Below are 22879 nucleotides of genomic sequence, written 5' to 3'. Positions count from 1 at the left end.
CCTTGTGATTTTATGTTAATAGTCAGGTTTGCACAGACAAAACAAAATCTAAACTACTTCTGTAGAAGTACAACCTTGTGATTTTATGTTAATAGTCAGGTTTGCACAGACAAAACAAAATCTAAACTACTTCTGTAGAAGTACAACCTTGTGATTTTATGTTAATAGTCAGGTTTGCACAGACAAAACAAAATCTAAACTACTTCTGTAGAAGTACAACCTTGTGATTTTATGTTAATAGTCAGGTTTGCACAGACAAAACAAAATCTAAACTACTTCTGTAGAAGTACAACCTTGTGATTTTATGTTAATAGTCAGGTTTGCACAGACAAAACAAAATCTAAACTATTTCTGTAGAAGTGCAACCTTGCAACATCCAGAGGTGATGGTGAATGTGATTGTATAAATTCTCACGTTTCTACTTGTTTGATTGAGAATGTTGCTACATTATTATATCTGTGGTGACAAAATATTATCTAATGCTGTATGTAGAAATTACCATACTGAAGGTTGTTAATGAATTTTAGATAACAGATCAACTTGCTGTGAAATGGTCCCTCACCTTATTCATTTTTTATTATGCATTATAATGACTACAAAGACTGATCTGTGTTGAATCTGGGGGTGCTATACACCTCCAAACATGTGTAGCACCTCTATTGAGCAAAGAAGGGCAGTGCAATCTCTGCCAAGCAGTTCTATATGTTATGTGTTCTGTCTTTCAATTTTTTGACTCATCTTGACATATGATACCAGGACACAGCAAGGACCTGGGTGAAGTTTATTTGTGGGCCTCGTCTTTTTGACCAACTTAGGGTAGAAAGAACTACAGTCCTGTTCTGAGGTCTAGTTGGATCTTGTGTCTTTAGGACTTTTTGATATGACTAATTTAATTATCTTCTTGAAGTCCTCTAATTTCAGTCACATTTCTGCATTATTTTCCTTATGCCCATGAAACTTTTAGAATTACACTAATAACCTAAATAAAATATATTGCTAACATTTTCAACCATTATAAACAAGATTTTACAATAAAGAGAGTTTTTATATAAGAATAAACATCATTAATGTTTCCAGATGTAATTGTAAATGCATTCTATATAGAAATATAGGGCATTGCACTTTAATGAGTTCATAAGTTCTTATAAAATATCAGTTGCTATAAAAACTTAAACGTACACTTATATCCCCTGTTTAATTCTTTTAAATATACAATTCTTAAATTTAAAATGCCTATTTGATATAAACTGCATAAAGTTTATGCTATAAAAAAGTAAATGCTTCTTTTTATTGACCTTTCGGTTTTGTATGTTACAGTTTAGTAAAAATGTTGGTTATGCTATAAGACTACAATGTACATACAGTATATGTGTAGCATATAAGTGCCAGTATCTGAAAAATAAAATATAATCCTCAGTGATGTAAAAACCTGGAAATCATATAAGGAGTAAGTCTCTTTACTTAAAATTAAAATTATTGCTTATAATTTTTTGTTTAATAAACTGTCTCATATTAAAGAACTCTTTGACCTGGCACAGTCTGGTAATGTTAAAAAGGGGAAAACCGTAATGGAATAAACGATAGCATTTGATGGTTTCTCATGGATCCAATATAATGTCTTTATTGCCAAACTATTCCTATTAGGAACACATTATATCAAGTTAAAAATATTTAATGACAACAAAATAGCTTTATTCAAAATTGGCAAATCGAATAGCCAAGTAATCTTGAGAAAACATTAAACTGAGGCTTGAACAGATGAATAAATCACTGTAATCTCCATAGACTACAACATTTTTACACTTCCTACTATCGCATTTCTTGTGTACATCCTTTTTTTTTCTTGAGGATCAGGACTGTATTTTTCCTAAATAAAGAATTAACTTTTCAGGATGAAAATAAATATGTTAATGCATTCAATTTATACATTACCTTAAAAAAATATAATCCGACATATATTAAAAAAAAATAATTGTGGTGTACAATAAACTTCTAACTATATTTCTCACCACAAATGTAGAATATTTTAGGTATTGTGCTTTATTGTCTAAGCACTTACTAGCATGTTTGTATGTATGATGAACAGAGTTATACCACATTTACTGCCAACATTGAAAAATATTTTATAGTGTTGTTTAATTTGCATATTTGTCAATGTCAAAAATAGTGATGCCATGAACGAAATCTGCTATAATATACAAATTAGTACTTCTCTCATTCCATTTATATTTTAGTTTAAATTAAGAATCATTTGTATTATTATTATTTTTATTTTTTTTGATAAGTGAGTAGAATTTATGTGTTCAAAGAGAATGAGAAAAATGTTGTCAATGTTTAAAATGTTTTCAAATGTTTAGGAGTTTTGGTAAATTACAACTTCAAGACAGATGATATCGTATGTTTGTGTGATGGTGTTAGTGTGGTTGGTAGAGTAAGAAAGGAAACTTAATAAATTAAAATTATAATTTTTAAGAATGAAATCATAACAGAATATTTAAACCTTTTTTTAATATTTTTTTTCTACTAATAACTACATTTTTTCAAGAATGTATTTATTTTACAACAGTATTAATTCTTTTTCATAATACTTGAAAATACTAATCAAAAATTGTAAAGTTTCAGTGCAAAAATGGAAATGTATAATATATGTAATTAAATAAGTTTATCAAACTATCTGATTTTAGAAAACATGATTCTGTTATGGGCACATTTTATATATGATAAAATAATAAAAGATTGCAGATTTCTTAGTTCCAAACTTGAATTTCACCTAAAGAATAGATCTTAAATAACACAGCCTCAATATGTGACATCCCAACTCGTCTTTCAGATCTGTGCGAATTCTAGAAACGTCACAATGACTAATTCTATTTCTCAAAAAGGACATTTCAATCAGTTGTGTTATTATTTTTGCCAATCCTACAGCAAAGACTAAACCTTCAAAGTATATCAGTATCTCAAAGACTGAACTCTTATTAATTTTGCTTTCTTGCACTATATAGAAGCCAGAAATCTTCATTGATATCAACAAAATTCCCATCACACAAGCATCTCATAGCCTCTGGCTTGAAGTCTTAATTTACCAAAACTCCTAAACTTGAAAACATTTTAAACATTAACAAAACTTGTATCATTCTCTTATTATATCCTAACGCACATGCCTACCCGCTAGCAGACGTTACTCACTCCAAGGTAGTAGCATATAAGAGATATTACACTCATGTTAAAAAGACACAGAAATACAAAACTCTTTTACAAAGTACCATTAAAAAAGTGTATCGAAAAAAACTTGAATTAACTCTCTAAGATACTACTGGGTGTCACTGAAATACTTTATACCAAATAACGCAGCATTTACAATGATAGTAAAAGGGGTTATGTTATAGCACTGTACATGCTGCATTATATGTTTCTAATCTATACACTTTTTACATAATACTCTATTAAAGAGAGCTGAATTCCCTGTCTTTTTAGTATGATGTGCCACTGTATTGTGTATTAGGATTTCACTAGCATGTTAAGGATTTGCACCATAAATGAATACAATCATTGTTTTGCTATTATAAGTTAAAATAGTTACACTTAAAGGGATATCAAACCTCAAATTTTTTTTTTGTGATTAAGACAGAGCAGACCATTTAAAAAAAGTTTCTCATTTACTTCCATTATCAGATTTGCTTCGTTACCATGATATTCTGTGTTGAAGAGATACCTAGGTAGGCATCTAGAGCACTACATGTCAGAATATAGTGCTGCCATCTAGTGCTCTTGCAAATGGATAACTGTTGCCATATAGTGCTCCAGAAATGGGCCGGATACTAAACATTGCTTTTCAACAAAAGAAACAGAGAATGGAAAAAAAAGATAATTAGAAGTAAATTAGAAAGGTGTTTGAAATCACATTATCTGCCTGAATCATGAAAGAAACAAATGTATGTTTCATATCCCTTTAATAGATCATTGCTGTCAATTCACATGGCATCTGTTTTATAATGTAAGCTTTCATAGTAGATCTTTAAATGGGTAGCTTAATACCACTTGGAGTTAGGTTAAAAATGTGCAGAGGCCTTTGAATCATCTCTCCTTTCCAGATAAATACACTGCCCACCCTGCCAGTTTCAATTAAATGTGTATCTTAGATAGGCCATATTCACAGAGAAAAGGAAAGACAATTCCCTTTACTTATAATTCAGGAAACACCCTATGCATTTCAAACATATACAATATGGCTGCAGCCACCAATCAGCAGCTGCCTGTAGTGCATTGCTGCTCCTAAACATACCTAGGTATGCTTTTCAACAAAGAATACCAAGGAAACAAAGCAATTTCGATAATAGAAGTAAAATGGAATGTTGTTTAAAATTGTATAATCTATGTGAACGACAGAAGAAAAAAATGTGAGTTTTATATCCCTTTTACTATTAATGTTTAATATCTTTAACAGTTTATTCATTCAAACTAAATGACTTGCTCTTGTGAGTTAGGTTGAATCAAGTGAAAGTGTATGGTATGAGAACTAACTATATTTTCATGAAAAAAACACAAAGAATGGAAAAAAAAACGCTTATGTAGTAAAAAAAAACAAAATTGTTGTTTGAAATTTCATATCTTCATGCAATGTATATTATGATAGTAATGGTTGGTAACACAGTGTTGAAGCAGATACTCACTCATATAAAGTCCAAATTAATAGTAAGTTGAAGTAAAACATAGCATTTATTCCATGTTGCAGTAAAAATTCAATTTGTACAGATCTAGGGAAATAGAGAGAGTGATAACTCTGACCCTCCACATGCGTTACCTGACGCGTTTCGCAGAGGCTTTCTCAAAGGTGACATGCCATTGAACTTGAAGTGCCAGCTTTTAAATGCCCGGCCGAATCTGTCACTGAGCTCAACACCCGTTTTCCAAACCGGAGGTGACGTACCGGCCGAGATTTAGCCAATAGCAAAATTCAGTCTTGTGTATGTAAGGAGTTATTAGGTAGAATACATTAAAGTGTCAGTAAACTTTAAAAATAATGTTATATAATTTTGCACAAAGTGCAGAATTATATAACATTATATTAGCCAAACTTTATAAATCATAATTTCCCATTTTAATTTTTTAAAAAAACGCTGTTTTACAGACCCCCTCTCTGTACTCTGCTGAGCAGGTCTGTTATATTCACACAGCGCATCGGGCCAGCTGTATAGTCACAGCCCGGCCCGACCGCGCCATAAGACTAAGTGCAGCTCGCTCCTGCTCTGTCTGACAGCAGGAGCGAGCTGCACTTAGTCTTATGGCAACAACAACAAGAATAAAACAGAAAAATTTTAACAATACAGTCTACAAATGAATTCTTCATCATGTACTCTTAATTAATACAATACAAATGATCACATTCCTTATCTCAATTCCTCTTTAGATTCAGAGGGTCAAACTCCAACCTTCCACCACTGCCAACTAAACCTTTTCAAACCCGGATATATGTTCTTAAATATCTTAATCTAATAAAATTCTTGCTCTATTTAGCCTTTCCCTATACATTATGTAGGGTTCCAATTGTTGGATAAATTGGGTTTTAGAGTTCAGTATAGCTGCTGAGACACTAACCATATTATAGTGATAATCGATTCTTTTCTTGATATAATCAAATGTGGGGGGATCTACCCTCCAGAATCTCGCTATTGAAATCCGTACTATAGTACATATTATTGCTATTAATTTGTGGTGTCTCTTGACAATGCCTCCTGTGGGGAAGTGTAACAGAGCTTGTTCTGGAGATAACACGATCTCAGTCTCCAGGATGTCACCCAAGTAGACTGAGGTCAAATCCCATATCTGTTTAACTTTCTCACACTGCCACCACATGTGTAAATATGACCCTTCCACCCCACATCCCCTATAACACCCATGTGAATCATATGTCCGAGTATTGGCCAATCTTGTGGGGTACATATAACATTTAAATACAACCAACTATTACACTCTTTTTAAACTAACCAATCCCATCCCAGATGTAACCTCTTTGGGAACCTTCTATAAGATAAAAGAGAGTAAAAAAAAAACCCCAAACTCTTGTATCTCTGTCTGCATTCCACCTTTTTTGCTTTTTCGCTTGCTGCCTACATATATACATACTATTTATAATCATAGTTCATGATGAATTTCATTACATTTCATTATTATATTAGGACTGTATGTGTGTAGGCAATAAGGCACCATACTAGCTATGTATTTGTATATATTTGAATATACATTTCCCCTGGTATTCTCTGAAATTCTCCAGCCTTTCTAGTGCATATACTGTATACGTCTTCTTATTTTATCCCTCATCAATATATTTTAAGTCTTTTTTTTATGCCTTAGATCGATATAGCATAAATATCAATGTCTATTATAAAGATACTTTCGTGCCTAATACAAGCCCCAAATTCTGACTACCTTTTAGAAATGTCAAGTAACAAAGACAACATTATATCCATCTGTGTAAAATATGTTTAATGTATTCTACCTAGTAACTCCTCACACACACAAGACTGAATTTTACTATTGGCTAAATCTCGGCCGATAATCACTTCCGGTTTTAAAAATGGGCGTTAAGCTCAGTGACAGATTCCGCTGGGCATTTAAAAGCTGGTGCTTCCAGTTTAATGGCATGTCACCTTTGAGAAACCAAGGTGAAACGCATCAGGTGACGCATGTGGAGGGTCAGAGGTATCACTCTCTCTATTTCCCTAGTACCACTCTGTCCAGGTCTGTACAAATTAAAATGTTACTGCAACATGGAATAAATGCTATGTTTTTCTTGTACTTGCTATTACTTTGGAGTTGGACTTTATATGAGTGAGTTCAACACTGTGTTACCAACCATTACTAAAATGTTATATATTGCATGAAGATTTGACATTTCAAACAACAATTTGTTTTTTTTTTTGGGCTACATAAGCGTTTTTTCCATTCTTTGTGTTTTTTTCATGTATCGAGAATCTTTGTGTCTTCCCTGGATTCTCAAATTAGTGCTTAAGAGGTTTAGCACTGTGAAAGCACTGCATATCAGTAAGTACATAAAGCCATTGTCTTGTTTGGATAGAAATATATTTTCAGTCAGGGGATACTGGCTCACCTGAGATCCTTTGAGATTAGATACATTTTCTGCACCCTGTTTCTGTGGCAAGAATACAAGAGGAAAGTCTATATAATTTGTTAGCCAGTCACATGTTTAAATAACATTGTGCTGATTTTCAGACTGCTAACCAAGCCCCAAAGCTTTAGAAGTATACTGATGTCTATAGACTCCTGGTTGTGTAATGGGTCTTTTCATATGCTGGAGAGGAGAGGGGGGGGGGTGTATTCCCCTTTCAGTGAGTGTCCCAGGCTAACCTCATCAACAGTGCTAATCTTGGAGCTTCTACATACGTTTTTTAAAAGGTTTTATAATGGATTTTTATATCAGCATCTGTGTATATTCTTCTTCATAGTAGTGTCTATTACATGCAGTTATATGAAAATTGGTGTATACTGTCCCTTTAAGGATTCAGTGCTAATCCAGAGGTAGGAAAGACATAAATGGCACTGCAGCTCAGCTAAACTGGAAAAGTTACATTGAGCTACACATGAGTTAAGTGGTCAATTTACAATTACATTTTGACATAGATAATGGCTTATATATTATGCTTTCTGTATTGTATTTACATTATGAGTAAATTGTGAGAGTGAATGTACAAAGAAATCTCTAAGAAATGTCATCTTTTTTTTCTTGAAATTTCTTAATTTTAAGCAGTTCTTGCACTGTATGACCTAATCGGACCTCCTCCATTATAGATGCTTGAGTAACTCCATACAAAATGCTTCCGATGCTGAAACACAGTTATGTAAGCTAATTAATCAGGCATATAAAGTGTCCCAGATTTGGTAATTATCAAGCTGTTTGTGAGAAAGTCTCCTGGATGTGAAATACATTTGTTTTATGGCTAATGCAGGAAAAAAATCTAAAACAGCAAATAAAATGTTTGTAATATGATAGCCAGATTATACAAATTTAATTATCATCTACAGTATCTGCTTTTATATACATTATAATATGTTATGAATATTCATTGTCACCATAGAAAATATCTAGCTGTTGCTTTACACAACATGAAATCTTTTCAATGCTAAAGTGCATTGTCCACTAAATAGCTTTCAGAGTGTATAAAGCTAGCATTGCTGAACTGTGTGTTGTTGTTTTTTTATTTTAAAAATAAATCAGGTAAATTAGCTGTTTTCACACAAAATGAAAGTAGAAAAATTGCACAAGGGGCATATAATATATTTTTCATACGTTTATCTTATTTTAAAAGTGTATTTTACATTTTGGAGATAGTTTACTATATAGGTGTCAGGATTCTGGCACATAAAATTATCTTACAGAATTTGAAAGTAGAAAGTTTATGAAATTGGGTCCCCATTACATATGCAGCGTCGCCCGCAAAAGCCAGCAACGCTGGTTTTTTAACTGTTTTGGTATCACAAACTGTATACACGTAGCATACAAGTTACGCCCGTATATATTTCACCTGTCGCTCGCAATTTTTACTCCCATAGGCTAACATGGGACCGCGTCGTAAATCGGTATCCAATATTGAGCGCAAGGCCTTACGTGGCGAAAATGGAGAAATCTTACTCCATTTTTACCTCGCCATAAAAGGCAGCCGTAGCAGGCCTTGCGCTGAGTATGGGAGCACCGTAACTCCCAAAAATGCCTTGAAAAATAAACTAACACCTAACACATGCGCAATGTCTATCTACCTGTCAACCGCAATAACTAATAAAGTCTATTAACCCTAAACCGCCATATCCCACCCCGCAATAAACCTATTCTAGTATTAAACCCTAAACCGCCATAGCCCACCCCACAATAAACCTATTCTAGTATTAACCCCTAAACCGCCATAGCCCACACCGCAATAAACCTATTCTAGTATTAACCCCTAAACCGCCATAGCCCACATAGCCTATTAAATTTATTAACCCCTAATCTGCTGCCGCCAACATCGCCGCCACTATAATAAAGTTATTAACCCCTAAACCTAAGTCTAACCCTAACCCTAACCCGCCCCTAACTTAACTATTATTTAAATAAATCTAAATAAATTTACTATTATTAACTAAATTATTCCTATTTAAAACTAAATACTTACCTATAAAATAAATCGTAAGATAGCTACAATATAATTAATAATTACATTGTAGCTATTTTAGGACTTATTTTTATTTTGCAGGCAACTTTGTATTTATTTTAACTAGGTACAATAGTTATTAAATAGTTATTAACTATTTAATAGCTACCTAGTTAAAATAAGTACAAATTTACCTGTAAAATAAATCCTAACCTAAGTTACACTACACTATCATTAAATAAATTAAATTAATTTAACTACAATTACCTAACATTAAATACAATAAAATAAACTAAAGTACAAAAACAAACACTAAATTACAGAAATTAAATTTTTTTTTACAAGAAGTTTAAACTTATTACACCTAATCTAAGCCCCCTAATAAAATAAAAAAGCCCCCCAAAATAATAAAATTCCCTACCTACCCTATACTAAATTACAAATAGCCCTTAAAAGGGCTTTTTGCATGGCATTGCCCCAAAGTAATCAGCTCTTTTACCTGTAAAAAAGAAATACAACCCCCCCAACATTAAAACCCACCACCCACACACCCAACCTTACTCTAAAACCCACACAATCCCCCCTAAAAAAACCTAACACTACCCCCTTGAAGATCACCCTACCTTGAGCCGTCTTCACCCAGCCGGGCAGAAGTCTTCATCCGATCCGGGCAGAAGTCTTCATCCGATCCGGGCAGAAGAGGTCCTCCAGACGGGCAGAAGTCTTCATCCAAGCGGCATCTTCTATCTTCTTCCATCCGACGAGGAGCGGCTCCATCTTGAAGACACCCGGCGCGGAGCATCCTCTTCTTACGATGTCCTAACGAAGAATGAAGGTTCCTTTGAATGACGTCATCCAAGATGCTGTCCCTTCAATTCCCATTGGCTGATAGAATTCTATCAGCCAATCGGAATTAAGGTAGGAAAAATCCTATTGGCTGATGCAATCAGCCAATCGGATTGAAGTTCAATCCGATTGGCTGATCCAATCAGCCAATAGCATTTTTCCTACCTTAATTCTGAGAATTCTATCAGCCAATCGGAATTGAAGGGACGCCATCTTGGATGACGTCATTTAAAGGAACCTTCATTCTTCGTTACGACGTCGTAAGAAGAGGATGCTCCGCGCCAGATGTCTTCAAGATGGAGCCGCTCCTCGTCGGATGGAAGAAGATAGAAGATGCCGCTTGGATGAAGACTTCTGCCCGTCTGGAGGACCTCTTCTGCCCGGATTCGATGAAGCCTTCTGCCCGGATCGGATGAAGACTTCTGCCCGGCTGGGTGAAGACGGCTCAAGGTAGGGTGATCTTCAAGGGGGTAGTGTTAGGTTTTTTTAAGGGGGGATTGGGTGTGTTTTAGAGTAAGGTTGGGTGTGTGGGTGGTGGGTTTTAATGTTGGGGGGGTTGTATTTCTTTTTTTACAGGTAAAAGAGCTGATTACTTTGGGGCAATGCCCCACAAAAAGCCCTTTTAAGGGCTATTTGTAATTTAGTATAGGGTAGGGAATTTTATTATTTTGGAGGGCTTTTTTATTTTATTAGGGGGCTTAGATTAGGTGTAATTAGTTTAAACTTCTTGTAATTTTTTTATTTTCTGTAATTTAGTGTTTTTTTGTACTTTAGTTTATTTTATTTTATTGTATTTAATGTTAGGTAATTGTAATTAATTAATTTAATTTATTTAATGATAGTGTAGTGTTAGGTGTAATTGTAACTTAGGTTAGGATTTATTTTACAGGTAAATTTGTACTTATTTTAACTAGGTAGCTATTAAATAGTTATTAACTATTTAATATCTATTGTACCTAGTTAAAATAAATACAAAGTTGCCTGTAAAATAAATATAAATCCTAAAATAGCTACAATGTAATTATTAATTATATTGTAGCTATCTTAGGGTTTATTTTATAGGTAAGTACCGTATTTAGTTTTTAATAGGATTAATTTAGTTAATAATAGTAAATTTATTTAGATTTATTTAAATAAGAGTTGACTAGTAGTGTTAGGGTTAGACTTAGGTTTAGGGGTTAATACATTTATTATAGTGGCGGCGACGTTGGCAGCGGCAGATTAGGGGTTAATACATTTAATAGGCTATGTGGGCTATGGCGGTTTAGGAGTTAATACTTGAATAGGTTTATTGCATTGTGAGCTATGGCGGTTTAGGGGTTAATAATTGAGTTATTACTTGGGGTGTGGGTTTGATGGCGGATATTGGGGTTAATAGTTTAAATAGGCATATTGCGTTGTGGGGGGTTGTCGGTCTAGGGGTTAATACATTTATTATTAGTAGTGAGAGGGGGGATTGCAGATATAGGGGGTTTACGTGTTGGGCTTATTTTTGGGAGGCGTGTTAGACTTTTACGGGAGATTTGTTATTTTCTGTACTTTTCTTAGGCGCCGGCAGTTTCTAAACTAGCGACTCCAGAAATTTGTATTTACACTTATTTCTGGACATCGCTTGGTGTCTAGCACCTATGCAAGTTGATATGAGAGATATGATAGAAATCAACAACAGGTTTCTTACAGTGGTTCCATTTTATTCGCATGATGAAATTAACATGGCTGTTATCTATTAATATCATGCTATATGAGGCACACTAATAGCTGTTCCATACAGCTGGTACAGCCACTTAAATATTGGTACCAGCATTATAGCCCTATCCCTGCCATCCTCTCACAACAATAATCCTCACCCACTAAACCACTACTAACCCTATGAGTGACCCTCTCCCCACTACAATAACCCTAAGAAGTGCTTAGTTCCCATTACAAGTACATTAAGGACCATCCCCCATATATTATATCCCCAATTGGTAAACACCTATGTCAGGTGGGTGCAGAACCTTAGGTATTTTCTTAATTTCTAATATTGTTCCTCTATGAATTACTTATTGGAAAAAGTCTGGATGTATTTAAACAAGAATTTTAACACATTATTTGCTGGGTATTCTGCAACTCTGTTTATATCCTGTGTGTTTTGAGGCAACATTTGAATCAGTGTTTACCTGACCCTATATGTACAACTTGACAACTAACTTATGCGACCCTGATAATTCTTCACTACCACCTGGCTGATCTGTGCTATCATAGTTCTGGGCATTTGTAGGAGTATCTGCTTTTTTCATGATACAGATTGAAGAACTATGGACTGTTCTTCCTATCAAACCTGTATGTCCTAGTAATTGTGAAAGTAAATGAACAACATTTCTGTACATATTAAGCAAGTTGTTTTTTAAAGCATAGTTCACCCTTTAAAGGCAACAGGCCCTTGTGTACCTATATGGTGATGAGGGTTTATCCATTTTGTGTCTTATTCTCCTAATCACCCAAGTCTGCATCTTGCTTCTGCTTTCAAATTAGTCCTTTATTTCCTTCTGCCTCTTTTACTTACTTTGCCTTCTTTTCTGTCTGCTGTGGGTTGCTTTAGTAGTTATCACTCTTGCAATGGAAATATCCTCAAAATTGTAGGCTGTTGAAGTCAGTTTTTTATAGGGTGGATTTTACCTAAATTGGTCGTTGCAAGATTGAGTTTCCTTGAGTTAAAGGGACAGTCAAGTCCAAAAAAAAACTTTGATGATTTAAATAGGGCATGCAATTTTAAACAACTTGATTGACTTTTATCACCAATTTTGTTTTGTTCTCTTGGTATTCTTAGTTGAAAGCTAAACCTAGGAGGTTCATATGCTAATTTCTTAGACCTTGAAGGACGCCTCTAAGCTGAATGCATTTTGACCACTAGAGGGTGTTAGTTCATGTGTTTCATATAGATAACATTGAGCTCACTCACGTGAATTTACCGAGGAGTGAGCACTGATTAGCTAAAATTCAAGTCTGTCAAAAGAACTGAAATAAGGGGGCAGTCTGCAGATGCTTAGATACAAGGTAATTACAGAGGTAAAACGTGTATTATTATAATTGTGTTTGTTACACAAAACTGGGGAATAGGTAATAAAGGGATTGTCTCTCTTTTAAAACAACAACAATTCTGGTGTTGACTGTCCCTTTTAATGCATAATGTTTTTTGAAGGGTGCCTGATCTGAAGGGGTTCCTTTTAACCACATTCTCTAGTTCCCTGAGTGTCTTAATCTGAGGACTTCCATGGAATATCTTCACATTTAAGTGTTGTTTCTTTTGGGCTAGGGCTGGAGCATTTGATATCGATTGAGAGTTGACTAAGTAGGTAAGAACTGTCTTTGTGAAGACCATAAATATTTGGGACTTTTGGTGGGCCAGTGGATGTCAGCACTCTTCTTTTAAAGAGTTGCTAAAAATTCTGGCAACGGAAAAAAAATGAAAGTAGCATAGGAAAAGCAGGGTAATAGAAGTGCCAACTGGTACTGCACTCAACTGTTATGGAAAGAGCAGATCACATAGACTCTCAGAAGAGACAAACATGTCAGAATAATAGAATATTGTAAAATTATGTATAGATGACCAAGTAACTGCATTTAAAATCAGTTCAATAGAAGTCTCATTCTAAATGCTCAAGAGGTGGCGACTGCTCTGGTAGAATGAGCAGTAATTGTTCTTGGGGAGACTTCCCTGCTACTATGTATGCTTTGTGAACCAAAGCTTTAAACCAAGCTGTCAAGGTGATTGAAGTAGTTTTCTGTTATATGAGGAGACCTAAAAAATGAACACACAAGTAAAAAGAATTTCTGAATTCTTAAGTGGCTTGAAGATAAAATTTGAAGATAAAAAAGCACTGACTACTTTCAAGTTATGAAGTAATCTCTCTTTAGTGTTTATTGGAGCTGGACAGAAAATGGTAGTACAATTTACACTTTAATTGCTAAGGTGCTTCTAATACCAACTTAGTGACAGATGTAAGCCACTGCTGTGACATTGTCGGACTAAAACTTCAGAAAAGACTTTGTCCTAACAGGGTCCAATTCTAGAGCAGGTGTATCAAACTTAATGTATCTGGGGGCCACTAGCCAAATGTTCTTCTCCCAGGAGGGGCATTTTAACTGAGTAAGTGGATATACTTGGGACTGGAATTGATAATTACCCAAGAATTAGTATTTATCCAAGCAGTGCATGGTGGGAGTCTACACTGCACACTTGTCTTTATATTTATCTTGTGAGTGCCTATATGGAACATCAACTCCGTTACACCTCATAGAACCCTAAAAAAAAAACTTACAGCTCAAATTATTAGTTTACTTATTAAACAAGGGAGGGCCAGATGAAACTATCTCAATGGGCCGCATATGGCCCTGGGGTCTGTACTTTGAGACCACTGTTCTAGAGAGTCCTAAAGATTGCACAGAGTTTCCAAATGTTTGATTAGTACTCTCTACTCCTAAAGGGACAACATTCCCTGCACTCTCTGGGAACCCTAGACTGCAGGCCAACCAAGCAGATTGGTATCCATGGTATTTACTACCCAATTTGGATGTAGAAATGAGGCTCCCTTAACCAACCATTGGTTAGTCTCCCACAAAGTTAGAGAATGTTTTTTCTGGAAGTCTAAAGACATCTTCTGAGACAAGTTTTTATAATTTCCATTCCACTGTTGCAACATTTAAAGCTGCAAATTATGTAAGCATCTGAAGCCACTACCATTAGACCAACTAAACAAACTAAATAAATAATACCATTTATGTGAATACCCCCTTCGAAAAAATGCCTTAGTAGTAAACTAAAATATCCTGCAATATGCCTGTGAGGGTCTATTAATTAAATGCTATATTCGTATAATCCTTGCATCTAACAAAAAAGAGAGCATAATGAACCCTTATTATTGCGATGTAGGGCAAGGTATGAGGAGGAAGTAAGCCTCTTTATATGGAGCGCTGTGGAAAAAGCACGATATGATGATGCGACTGACCTTATTCGCATATTATATATATGTGTTTGGTGATAAAGTTATATCACAGGGAGACGTCCCCTTTTTTATATACTTCATAAATTGTTATATATGTTTTAAATTGTGGTAGACCTGAATCTTATACACTATATTTGTTTTTATAATTTGTGTCACAATAAGATATCCAGTATTAAATCCTAATATAAAGCTACGTTTGTAACACTTATTATACCCAGACTAGTTCATATATATTTAACATTGTGTTGGTGATAGCACATAATCAGTAACTGATAGCTGTCCGATTTTATACAAAAAAGTGGATACACCAATATCGATGTTCTAGTAATAAGTATCTTCTACATTAATTAGTTACTCCCAGCTGCTAACATAACCATTGAGGTATCTGCCCGATACTGCTGCTGAATCTGAGATCAGTAGATCGGAATCTTTGTCTTTCAAATTTGCAACCTGGTTTGATCAGATAGTTGCAAAGGCAACATCTATTACAGTTAGATACTCTGCAGGGATTATACAGTGTACAAATGTAAACACACAACATATGTTTCACTTTTTATACACAATCATATGTGAACACATAACTTAAAACACTACTGCTCAAAATATCAATTGTGTTAGTAGTACTACAGTGAATCGAACACCAATGAATAGTCACAAGAGTCTGCTCATATTCAAGGAAGCTGCATATAGTTACTTTAACTAAAGGCATAACTCGTTTTTAGATACTCATGCAACCAAGAGCAAATATATAATAAAAGCAACCTGTACAAAGTTACCTGAACCAGGTGTAGAAACCGTTACTTGATAATATTGAAGCTGCATTGATGTAATGGAGCAATGATTCACAACGGCTATTAGTATCATCTGTGACAATATACACACCTAGACATTCTGGGTTAAATATCCATCAATACTGAACCATTACTGGTATAATCTAGCAGTGATTCACAGCAGTGGTTAGTATCATTAGTGACAATATACACATCTAGCCACTCTGGGCTAGATTCCTTAAATCGTACCTGGGTATCAAACCTACTAAATATTAATCTTGAAGGTCAATACTGTTACACATAGATTTTTGACGATTGGCAGGTAGTCCAATTTGGGCGACTATTCAATATAGCAGTATCGCCTGAGGATATCCTCGTTTATCATGATATTGTCACGTCAAACTTAGTCAACTACAGTCAGAGCCTAAGTGTGTTTTTAATTCTGATTTTCCTATTTTATTTTTTGACCCCAATAAAAGTTATATTTTAACCTTAGTTTAGTTCTTGTCTCCCCACTATCAATTCTTGGATTTCATTAATGACTTTATTATACCAATATTGTCTCCATATGACCTAGGAGTGCTTATTAAGTGTATTCTTTTTTCTCTTTTTAGCTTGGTAATCAAGTTGATACACATAGCACCCATACTTAGCTACACTAGTTGGCTATATATAGAATAGGCCATACTAGTCAACTACATATATAATAAGGTAGGTCATTTAAACTTAAGTAGTGCCATTGGTAATCTTTCCAATTTAAACTGATAATGTATTTGAACATGAAGGTAAGCATCCTTTAAATCTATGGTGGACAATAGCTTCCATTTTGAAAGAGAATCCTTACACACTTGTTCAGAGCTAGGAGTGCTTATTAAGTGTATTCTTTTTTCTCTTTTTAGCTTGGTAATCAAGTTGATACACATAGCACCCATACTTAGCAACACTAGTTGGCTATATATAGAATAGGCCATACTAGTCAACTACATATATAATAAGGTAGGTCATTTAAACTTAAGTAGTGCCATTGGTAATCTTTCCAATTTAAACTGATAATGTATTTGAACATGAAGGTAAGCATCCTTTAAATCTATGGTGGACAATAGCTTCCATTTTGAAAGAGAATCCTTACACACTTGTTCAGAGCTTTCAGATTCAGAACTGGTCTGAGAGTATCTTCTTTCTTTGGAACAATGAAGAGATTTTAATAAAATTCAATCCCCTGTTCCTGCAAAGGAACGGGAACAATCACTCCCATAGCTTCCAGATCTGAGACGGACTGAAAAAAACTTGAGATTCCTTGGAATATTGGATAGAAAAAAACTTCCTCTCAGAGGTCTTGTTCTGAATCCTATTTGATATCCCTGAGAAACTATATTCAGAACACAAGGATCTGGAACAGACTGAAACCAAGACTCCTGAAAGAGGCTTAAACTGCGCCCTAACAGAACTTCTGGATTGGGGGCCGCACATTCATGCAGATTTGGTAGTAGGGATAGATTTGTTACAAAATATCAAGAGAAGCAGTCGCACAAAGAAAGGCATGGAATGCTGTTGTAGAAAAATATACAAAAAAGTAGCTTTTATTGGAACATTTAAAATGCAGAGGTAAGTAGCACAGCCATCCTTACGTGTTCCCTGCCTGCAACAGGCACTTAATCATAGGCTACAGCTTCCTGGTGCATTCTCTCTATTTAAAGGGAGTGCAGCCAATCATCATACAATCTATACAATGTTACAAGAGAATATACAGAGCTTAAAGTATAAAGCTAGGAATATACAAATATTCATACTAAGTTTTTGATGTTTTTTCCAAATTGAATTATCAAAAGGGATTACAATATAATCATTATTATTAGGTCAATAGTCAACAGCAAGAAATACACAGGACCTTATAGAATGGAATATCTAATGAAGACTAAGACCACTTATCGATACACAAAAATATGTAAGCAATGTAATACTAATAAAATAATAATGAACAATAAATAGGTTAGTGTTGTATCAAAATAGCATATAACTGCCTGCTTATTTATTCACACATTCAAATACTTCCTTTCAGTATCTGAGTGGGTTGACTCAATATTGCGACCTATAGTGCCTTTAGAGTTATCTAAGAGACTCTACTCACCTGTTATGTCTTTTACAGAAGGTGGAATGGAAGCTGGGGTACAGATGGGTAGTAGTTGATGCTGCCTCTCTGTACTCCAGCATACCACATGCATTAGGTATTCAAGCTATTAATTTTTTTTTTTATATATATTTATACTAGGTTTTCAGATTAAATCAAACTGTATTTTTGTGAAGTTATTAAGTTTCTTCTTAAGCATGTTCAATAAGGAAAACTTTCTACAAATTTGTGGCACTGCGATAGAGGCAAAGTTTGGCCCCTCGTTTACCAATTTATTTGTTGGATGGTGGGAAAATCTTTACTTATATAATGATGTGAATCCTTTTAAACATCAAATTGTTTTCTATATGCGTTTTATAGACACTTACATTTATTGTTAAGGAACCATTAGACTTTATTAGCTTTTGCAAACTATCTCAATTGCAATGATCTCAGTTAAAAATTTGTTGGTGAAATGCAGGAGGAAACAACACACTTCCTTGATCTCAGGGGATTTGGCGAGTGGTATTATTGTGAGTGTCACCTTCCATAAGATAACCACTGGGAATACCATCTTACACTCAAAATTGTGTCATCTGCCTCATATTTCACGGTCGATTCCCAGAGGTCAGCTTATGCGTTTATTAGAGCTGCGCATCTTCACCTGTCTCACGATTCGATTACCATCGTAACGATTCGATACGATTCGATTCTACGATGCATCGCGATGCATCACGATTACTGCACTATTTCTGCACAATTTTTAAATTTTTCAGAAAAAAAAATTCAAGCAGTCAAAATATTGAAATAAACTCTTTTTTTATTTTATTAGCTCAAAAAAGGACACTCTTCCTGTGGCAAAGTCTGAACACAGCAGACAACAACAGTTTATAGAACAGTAAATACTAAATGGCAATTGTTGTATTGGTTTGGAAACAATATTATGGCATCAAACTGTAGTTACAGAGTACGTAGTGTAAAAAGTGCAGTGCTCACAGTGTACTTCTTCAATAAAAGAAAATATTTAAATGTATATATTATATATAGTAAGTACACTATACACTTGTAAAGAAACATGAACAACAAATAAATGTCTAACCTATCTATGTTGGTTTTAATTTAATGTCTTTACTTACTTACTAGTAATAATAATATAATAATAGACATTAAATTAAAACCAAAATAGATAGGTTAAGCTTAAGTTACCACCATAATACCTTATTTGTGTGAAAATTGTCCTCAGAAAACAAAACATAAATCCCTTATAGGTACAAAATTACAGGTGCAGTCCACTGTGCCTTCATGACTGTCAATTTATGGAAAACAAACATCACATGAAGAATCTGGAACACAACACACAGCACAGAGTGTGCACACAACACACATGTGATTGTGACATATACAATTAGTTTACACAGTTACAGACTTACAATAGTACTAGAGAGAGAGACATTTAAAACAAGTAGCATTGAACTGAACTACTATAACTACAGTTTCTTCTTGATGATTATATTATCTTTATGGGATCACAAATATAATTAGTTATTAGTTACTGTTAAAGCAGTACTAAACACAACTGAACAGTGACTGAGTCTGTCACTGAACAGTACACAGCAGTCACACACAAACAAACAATACATAAAAAAGGACACAGACATCAAGGAGTAAATCATGGTGAAGAAAGGGTGGCACGCCACTCACCTGAGGTGTGTGTGCTTTATTTTTGTATTGTGCTGTTGTGTGTGGCACTGTGTGTGTGCTGTACTGTCTGTAGTGTACAGTATATTTGTGATCCAATAAAGATTTACTCAAGGTTTACTCAAGGCTTTTCCTTCCCCTATAGTGGTTAGGCTTCAGTCTCACTCTCTGCACAGTGCACAAATAGACAGTTAGACAGTCACACTCACTAGACACTCAGACACTAGAGACACAGTGGGACACACACACAAACAAAAACATTCAAAGGCACCACAGCCAGTCAGCCACAGTCACACTCACACTCATAGACACAGACACTGGGACAGACACACAATCACATACAAACAAAAACATTCAAAGGCAGTTAATACACTCATCTCACACACACTCATAGATAGATACATACAAACTTTTCAAACTGGCACTCACTCACTCACAGTCACACTCACACACTCATAAAGACAGTTAGACAGTACACACATTGTTATTGTTAACTGGTTGGTTATATTAGGTTAACCCCTACAGATCTGCCTGGGAGTGGGATGGCATTTGGGATTGGGATCATAAACAAAAACATATGATATCTTTCTTAAAGGGTCTATTTAAAATAGACAATTTTTAGTGTGAATAATATTAATAATCCCTTATGCACTATGCACTCACTGCATTGCAAACAATACAGGGGTGTGCTGTAAACAATAGCACAACATCTAGTATCTACAAAACAGAGCACTTCCTGATTGGCAAACATCACAGTAACACTAGATTTAGTAATAGACATTATACAACAAGTAGCATTGAACTACTAGATTTACTAACTTTGATTATCTTTATGGGATCACAAATATATTGTTACACAACACACACACAGTCACAGTCACACACAGTCAAACAATACCAAAAAAACGCACATCATAAAAAGAGTGAATCATGGTGAAGGGTGACACTGACACGCACACATGAGGTGTGTGCAGTTGTGTGTTGTTTCTTTTGTATTGTTTGTGTGTGTGTGTGACTGTGACAGAGTGACGTGGTCGGTCGTGTCGTGTAGTGTACTAGTATATTTTGTGATCCAACAAAGATTTACTCAAGGTTTTAAGCTTCATTTTTCAAAAAGCTATAAGCTATATAACAGTAACAAATATAAAATAACTTAACAGTAGTCTGCACTGGGCAGTGGGGCACACAGCACATTCTTCTGGATGTGCCAAAAAACATTAAATATTAATATTATAAACCTGAATCACTACTCAGAATTATGGAATATGTAGGTTTTTCTGTAAGAACACTAGTTGATCCACATGCTCTGGTTTGAGGGTGCTTCTTTTTGCCGTTACCACATCTCCTGCAGTGGAGAAAACCCGCTCTGCAGACACGCTTGTACCTGGGATACACAAGTATCGCTTTGTCAAATGAGAGAGGAGGGGAAATATGACCTCATGTACATGCCACCATTTCAAAGGGTCTTCAGTGAGAGGCAGAGATGGGGCTTTACAATATTTCTCTATTTCCTCTTCAGCCTTGGCATAGGGGGTCTTGGGTTCTATTGTACCTTCAGTGTCAGTGAAAGACTGTCCCAGCAAAGTCATGAGCAGCGATGTGGACTTTCTTTTGGGAGGAGAAGGGTTATCCTCCTCGATGGGTGATTCTTCTTCCAGAGTTTCTTTTCCCTCAGGCAGTGGCACTTCATCCACGTTTGTCCTCCTAGATGTAACTGTACTAGTACACTCAATCTGTGTTTGAACAAAAGAATAGAAACAATAGCATTCATTATTACCTTGAGCAGCCAGCCAGCTAATGCTATGTGTGTGCTCAGAGAGACAGTAATGCATAAATAAATTCATGCAACAGCTCACATCTATTAGGAAGGACTCGGGAGTGGACGGAGGAGGAGGAAAGTTGACTGACTGTGGCGTTTTCAAACTGACTTATATAATAAACCTTGTACTCATTAAACTAGCTACTAATCAAGCTACTGCTAGCTAAGCCTATTTTGTATGGATGGTATGTTTTATGTTTGTTTTCAATTTATACATTTTTCAAGAAACATGATGCAATTAAAATTACCTCCAAGGATGCAGCCTCCTCAGTCACTCCTCTGTGTATCTCCAATCTCTCCTCCTCTGTGAGAATAAAAGGCAGTCCCTTAAAACGAGGATCCAGGGCAGAGGCTGTATAAAGTATCTTCTTCTCTGCCTCACTGCTGTACCTCTTCAGAAGATCTGTTTTGATGGCATTCTTGATCTCATGGATCATGGGTGTGTCTCCCATGGTGTCTGTCATGTTCTGGAGCAGTTGTGCATTTAGAGGGGCAATGAGAGAAACAGTTGGATTGCGCTCTTCTGACATCAGTGTGGTTGCATCTTTCATTGGCTTTAATGCACTCACAGCATCCTCTGCATTTGACACATCTGTTTCGTTGAGAGTGCAGAGATCTGACTCACTTTTTCTGACTTCTGGAGACAACAATGTGGCACAGATTGCAAGTTGCTGTTCTAGGAACCTCTCGACCATGTCATGTGAGCTGTTCCACCTTGTTGTCACATCAGTTATCAGCTTATGATTCTTCAGGCCAAGACATTTCTGTTTTTCTTTCAGACAGTGGTTTGCTGTAGTGCTGTGGTGAAAAAATGTTGATATTCGTCGCACTCTGCCTAAAAGCCTGGAGAGCGTGACCACTTTCAGCGCCCGCTGGGATGCGAGATTCAGTGTATGGGCGAAACATTTTACATGAGGGAATTTTCCAACTTGAGCAGCAACAATCATGTTCGACGCATTGTCGGTCACAAGCACTACATATTTATCGGACAGCTGCCATTCTTCCACGACACGAGACAGTAGCTCCGCCAGATGAGAACCCGTGTGAGACTCATAAACTGCTCTCGTTTGCAGCACATGCGACAAGATCTTCCAGTCCTTGCTAACGTAATGTGCAGTTACTGTTACATAAGACTCCATCGTGACTGAAGTCCACGAATCACACGTTATTGCGACTCGACTGGCTTGGCTCATTGATGCAATTACCTGAGCTTTTGTTTCGTGGTAGAGTGCAGGTATAACGTTTTCTGTTCGTGCTTTCCAGTATGTTCATAAAATCCAAAATGTGCCCAGATGCTTGCTTTTAAAATGCTAGGTGCATTTTTTATCTCTCTATCTTTTTTGTCTCCCTCTGTCATTTTAGCATGACATGTACATATGTGACGGATGATGTTGTTGTCAACGTCGAACTCTGTCAGTGTTAAAAAAAAAGAAAAAACACTAAGTTCCAGTTGTCAAAATGTCAAGCCGCAAATGTAAAATCAACAAGTTCTAGTAACTTCAACTACTTTG

General features: G+C 35.5%; 1 protein-coding gene across 1 annotated transcript; it reads right to left on the bottom strand.

Moving 5' to 3' along the window:
* Window positions 1-20478: 20478 nt before the first annotated feature.
* LOC128638375 (E3 SUMO-protein ligase ZBED1-like) lies at window positions 20479-22359 on the bottom strand. The gene is made up of 2 exons (XM_053690305.1): window positions 21617-22359; window positions 20479-21282 (listed from the first exon to the last, which is right to left on the bottom strand). The coding sequence occupies exons 1-2, from the start codon at window positions 22313-22315 to the stop codon at window positions 20806-20808; spliced, it is 1176 nt and encodes a 391-aa protein (XP_053546280.1). The 5' UTR covers window positions 22316-22359; the 3' UTR covers window positions 20479-20805.
* Window positions 22360-22879: the final 520 nt, after the last annotated feature.

This window comes from Bombina bombina, chromosome 1 (genome assembly GCF_027579735.1).
Source record: "Bombina bombina isolate aBomBom1 chromosome 1, aBomBom1.pri, whole genome shotgun sequence".
In the NCBI taxonomy this organism is placed as follows: domain Eukaryota; kingdom Metazoa; phylum Chordata; class Amphibia; order Anura; family Bombinatoridae; genus Bombina; species Bombina bombina.
The sequence above is the reverse complement of the archived record's forward strand: the minus strand, read 5'-3'. Positions and strand labels throughout refer to the sequence as shown.

Bases quoted from the DNA above. Each gene is read 5' to 3' on its own strand.
- LOC128638375 (XM_053690305.1), bottom strand. From the start codon at position 22,315: ATGATTGTTGCTGCTCAAGTTGGAAAATTCCCTCATGTAAAATGTTTC. The intron at 21,283-21,616 runs GTAATTTTAATT...GTTCAAACACAG, and splicing joins AGGAGGCTGCATCCTTGGAG to ATTGAGTGTACTAGTACAGT.